We start from the raw sequence: 5,976 nt of genomic DNA on the forward strand, positions 1-5,976 counted from the left end.
AAATAGTCAGACAAACCTTTTGAACAAAACCATATCACTAAGAACCAATTAGCTTGGATTCTTCAGTTCTCGCATGGATTGATGGTCACGGCAGTTTTTTATTAGTTTTTCACTTTTTTTCGCGGCGGATTACAAACAATGCAATATAAATACCCAATGCCTGTTATAACGAGCGGTCTTCCACCTCATTAGCTATAGATGATGTACTAACATATATTTTTTCTTTATTTTTTTAACCAAAGAAATTCATTTTCCCAAAATTACTGTTTAAAATATTTACTCCTGTCATTACCTTTTTTACCATATTTAATACAAAGTAACTTAAAGTCAAAGTTTTTTTAAAAATACTAGGTGTCTATAATTAATTAATAAACTCCTTGTAAACATTATAGCCACACTAAAACAATGGCTACCACATCACGCATCTACTTAAGATTGTCAAATGGGTAGTTTGATCTATTTACGTCAACCTATTTAAAGTTGAGTTTGATAAAGTTTTTTTAAGAGGTGCTTATGCTTTTAAAAAACACAAACACTTCCTTTTGTATTTGGTAAATTAAAAAAATTCAAATGCTTGTGTTTGTATTTTTTAAAAGTTAGGGATGCTTTTGAAAGCACGCAGAAGGGAGCTTTTTAAAACTGCCTTGTGTTTACCAAATTTTATTCATTTTCTCGCACATATTTTCTGCTATTATATTGCCATTGAAATCTTTGTATATTTCTAACTTCTCATCCTAACCTACACAAATTCTAACACAATCTTCATATATTTTTTATTTTTCAACCTAATCTTCATAAATTTCAACACAAATACATCTCTATCACATGTTAGGTATGAACTTTTATCTATTTATCTTTTTTTTTGCGTTATTTTTGTATTTTTTTTCCGGTAAATCTATTATATTTGTTTGTTTTTTTCTGTTCTTTGAAATGGGAAGAGGTTGACCTGGTTTTCAGTAGTTTATTTGAGATATGTGTCCTATTTTTTGTGATCTGTAAAGGTGAGCCAATATATATAGGTGGGTAATAGACGTATCCCATACTTGGATTACATACAAATTTTATTATTGACTAATAATAACTCTATTTATATTAGTACAGAGAGTAAATCAAGTAAATATGTAAATTATTAGTTTCTAAAATTTGAGTTAGTATCAAAATAAAGTTTCAATTGATTCAATTAGAACTCCAAAATTTGATTGGAGATGAATTTCTTGGAACTATGGAGATGGTTTGAAATAATATAACATCAAGTTTGATTGCTGGAAAAAATTAGGTTATAGTGATTTAAGTAATTTAGTATTTTTAGTGATGATATTTAGGATAAATAAATTTTTATGATACTTATATAAAATTTTAAAGTTAAAAAATAAAAGAGTTTATTTATTATATTTATGTTTATTATAAATTTTTTATTTTAACATTATTTTATTTTAAAATATTTTATGAAATTTTAAAGAATTTAAAAAAAGAAATTATTTTTTGTTATAAACATGTTTATTATAATTTTTTTAACTTTCAAAAGCTGTTTTACCAAACATAATTATAGTGCTTATACTTATTAAAAGTTATTTTTAATTTGATTTTACCAAATACAAATGCGACAGCTTTTAAAAGACAGCTTTCATAAACTATTTTAAAAAAGTAAAAACTTTACCAAATCAAGCCTAAATTTACAGACTTATAGGAGCAAACCAATTATATATATCAAATATATATGAGTTTCGACAAAATAAATTTGATCTATTTAAGAGAAACCCACGAAATAAACGAATCAATCCATTTTTTTAAATTAATAAACAATTTTAATTTTTTAAAAAAATATTTTTGTCTAAATATCAATTCTGGACCAAATTTTTTCTAAATTAAGCCACACATTCAATTCAAAATTTTTATGATTAGTAGTGTTAGAATGCAGTGTTAAGTTTTTATTGATTTAATTTACAAGGGTGTGCCATATTTGTGGCTTACAAATTATACTTTGACCGGTAACATCAATACATACAAAACATATTGTCAAGTCTTTATATATATATATATATATAGCAACTACTTAAATAAAAATGATAAAAATATTTTTTTATGAAGATACTTTATTTAAAAGTGTGATTTGTTTATTTAGCCACACTTGAAGTAAAAATAATACTTTTATAAATATCAAAATCTAACTATACAATCTATAATCTAATAATTAAAAATAAATATTTTTATATGAAAATAATTATAAAATCTTCATTGTAGTATTTACTTATATGTATAACACCCACACACAACAAGTTATAAAACTAAGTTGACACATGCATGCATATTGATATCAAATATGATAACTCAGGTGCAGATAACTTGATGTAAAGTTGATAACTGAGTTTTCACCATCTAAGTATCCACTACAGATTGGAAATTGACTTGGTAGGGTTTTGTTTATCCTTGATCTGAAGTATTCCATTAAGCTCGTTCTCAAACCTTTTCATGGCTTCTTCTGGAAGGCAAATTAAAACTAGTCTACCATGTTCTCCTTTAGAGTTAGTATATGGAATATGGAAGCTCAAACCAGGAATATCATCCATACCAGCCTTATCTGGTCCAGAATACAAAGGCTTACCCCATCCATAATCCACATCTGTTATCCCAGATTTTATGATGTCTGACATAATAAAAGATCCTGTCAAGAAAAGTGGAGGCCTTCCCTTAATGGCCATCAAATCGGCAGTAGAGTGAACATACTCCTCAGTTGCTTCTTTCTTTGCTTTCTTCACCAACTCCAATGCATAGCTCAAAGGTAGCCGGCAAAGCATTTCCACGGTGGAAACTGCCGTAGGAAGCACAAAAGCGTTGCCATAATACCCTTCAGGTAGTGGAGGATTAAGCCTATCACAAAAATAATGGTATTAGCAAAAGAGAAGATCAAGGAGAATCGAATAAAAATTACTCCTTCTTGCTCAAATTAAAGAGGAGTGTATGTGCAAAGGTAGTTATTTTAACCTGCAAGGTTCAAAACGTGCATTGACTACACACGTGAAGCGAACCTCTTGATTAGGGTTTTTCCATTGGAGGGCAGCTGTATGACAACGCCAGAGGCATGCAGTGAGGACATCGAAGGTGGTGGAAGATTGAGCAATGTGAGGAGGGAAGAGGCAGCGCAATGCATCAATCTCTTTGGAGCCAAAGAAGAAGGAAGCATGGCAGGGTTTGAAGGAGACACTTTGGTTGTCATTTTCAAGCGGTAGTTGGTTGTATTCATGGTGGATGAATGTAACTCTTGGTGGATCTCTGGCACAAAGAAGCTCCCTACACCAAACTGGGAGCATTGAAGGGTTTGATGCACCTTGGGCTATTTCTGCTATGCCCTTTATGAATTGAACAAATCCAATTGCATCACACATTGTGTGGTTCACACGCATAGTAAAGATGAAACCGCCGCATTTGAACCGTGTCACCTGTCAATCCGTTCATTCATATAATATATCATCACTAGCTATCTCGGTTACAAATCTTATTTTTTCATACCATAAAAAAATGATTATTTTCGTAACAAAAATGTTATTTGTACACTAAAATTAGCCACTAAAATTAACCACTAATATATTTATATATAAATACATGTGTGGTTTAATTTATTTTTAATATGTATTTATATTTCAGTATATATTTTATCTAGTGATTAATTTTAATAACTGATTTTGATGTAGACAGAACATTACTCTTTTCGTAGTTTATGATGGATTAATAAAAATGATATTACATATATAACAAAAGAATCAACCTAAATAAACCTAATTAGAGAGCCAACAACCTAGCAACCATCTTCGACCAACAAATCCATTTATTCAATTATTTTAAAATTATCCTTTTATATCATCTCATTTCTTCTTCTATTTTTTTCCCCTCCTACTATCATAATTTCACACACCACCACTGTATTGTTTAGCGTCAGCCCTCCACCACTAACTACTAGTGTGTCGCTGATTGCCGCCTATCGCTGCTTCTAACCATCTTAAATCCTAAATTTTAAATATTAACTTCTTAAATTTTAACTTTCTTTAAAAATTAAATCCTAAATTTTAAACTCTTAAATTATAAACTCTACTTTAAATTAATTTTATTTTGTATTGTTTAACTTTTTTTTTTCTTTTAGTTAAAACCCTCACAAAGATGCAAATAAAAATTGATGAGACTCAACTACAAGACTATATAAGTTACAACAAACATAATACAAGATACTACCGAAACACAACACAAACATCAGAAATACCAACATAAGTAAAATAGACCAACAACATATATGAAATACAATTTATACAAAAAATGTTTCACTTTTTTATTTTTGAATAATTTTATTATTTTTTGTTTTGGATGTTTATTTTGTATGTTATTTTCTTAATTGTATATTGATTTTTAAATTAGTTGATTGAATATAATATTAGTTTCTTAGACTTTTTCAACAAAAATATATATTATAAAAAAATTAGTGTGAATATTAATATTATGATGATTATTTTTTGATAAATTCTATCTAACTCTCTCTAAAATAAATTAAAAGATAAATTATTTTAATAATATATTTAATAATTATTGAATGAAATTGATTGACTTATCATGATTAACTTTAACTTTTAATTTAATCTAATAAATTTTAATTACGTAATCAATTAGTCATGGTATAATTTTTTCGCAAATTATAAAAATTACTAGACATCAAAGTTTCCTAAAACTCTCTCTTGATAAATTAGAAAGAGAAGAAATTATTATTGTACATATATAATACTACAGAAAAATTAAAGAGGTTATAAAAAGAGAAAAAACAGACTATGGTGATTAATTTTCTCTTTATATTTATGGTAGGTACAGATGATGGTGATTAATTTTTTCTTTATATATATAGTAAGTGTTTGGTGAAAAAGTGAATATGAGAGGTAATTAATAAATATGAACATATATATAAAAAAGTTAGTTAATAATATTTAACATAAATAATTTGGGACAGAGAGTGCAATAATACCTTCTCTTGATCTTAAAATAGAATGAAACAAACAGAATTTTTATTAACTTAGACTTCAAAGAGACACCAAAAATTTTATTTATTCTTTTTATTTTTGAAATTTTTTATTATGTGGTTAAAATTACAAAGTTACAAAATATAATTTTTCTAATAATTTTTTTAAATTGCAAAAAAGTTATACCTTGATTAATTAGCTAGTTAAATTATATCATTATTAAGAGTTAATATTATTGTGATAAGTCAACCCATTTTATTCAGTAATAAATTATTAACAAGTGTATTAACCCGTGCCATGCACGCGATAAAATTAAAATTATGATTTTAAATTATTTTGTTAAGATTAATTTAAATTATAATAATTTGATTAATAAAAATATAACATGTTATGTATTATTTGTTTTTTCTTAATCTAGTGTTAAATATATTTACTCTAAAATAGTTATTAATTGGTTTTAGTAATCTGTTTTTTTCAATAAATCAAACATATATACTCAATATGACTATACGTAACTTAATAATACTTAGACCTACCAAAAAAGAAATTAACTCAAAATAAATAATAAATTATTGGAGAATTCTAATGCACAAAATTCTCTAATAAATAATAAATAATTTAAATCTACTAAAAAATAACTCAATATTTTTTTATGTCTGCAAAACATATATCCGAAATAATATTATATCAATATTAGTATACAGTTTTACAATCATCGACCGTATTTATTATACGTGACTCCTTTTTAAAAGTTATTCTACACACTTGTGCAGTTGGAAGATAAATTACTGAACTTTATTTTATTTTTCTAAATTATTATAATTATGCATTATACATTAAATGCTAATTGTAATATTGTAATATAATTATCAATAATGATATTTTTCTAAAATAAATTTAGAAGAGAGAATAGTACTTTCATTTTGGAGGAAAAATGAATTCATGAGAAATTGACACCTCACTTTTATTAGTTGATAATGTA

The 5,976-nt window shown here is 26.2% G+C and overlaps 1 protein-coding gene across 1 annotated transcript; it reads right to left on the reverse strand.

Annotated features, from left to right (window-relative positions):
- Positions 1 to 2,387: 2,387 nt before the first annotated feature.
- Positions 2,388 to 3,401, reverse strand: LOC107489648 (13-hydroxylupanine O-tigloyltransferase-like). The gene is made up of 2 exons (XM_016110401.2): positions 2,983 to 3,401; positions 2,388 to 2,868 (listed from the first exon to the last, which is right to left on the reverse strand). The coding sequence occupies exons 1-2, from the start codon at positions 3,399 to 3,401 to the stop codon at positions 2,388 to 2,390; spliced, it is 900 nt and encodes a 299-aa protein (XP_015965887.2).
- Positions 3,402 to 5,976: the final 2,575 nt, after the last annotated feature.

This window comes from Arachis duranensis, chromosome 5 (genome assembly GCF_000817695.3).
Source record: "Arachis duranensis cultivar V14167 chromosome 5, aradu.V14167.gnm2.J7QH, whole genome shotgun sequence".
NCBI classification, from domain to species: Eukaryota; Viridiplantae; Streptophyta; class Magnoliopsida; order Fabales; family Fabaceae; genus Arachis; species Arachis duranensis.

What these genes read in the sequence shown, in the direction of transcription:
- LOC107489648 (XM_016110401.2), bottom strand. Translation starts at nt 3,401, where the DNA reads ATGCGTGTGAACCACACAATGTGTGATGCAATTGGATTTGTTCAATTC. An exon ending in GCACGTTTTGAACCTTGCAG is followed by an intron (nt 2,869 to 2,982) that starts GTTAAAATAACT and finishes TTTTTGTGATAG; the next exon opens with GCTTAATCCTCCACTACCTG.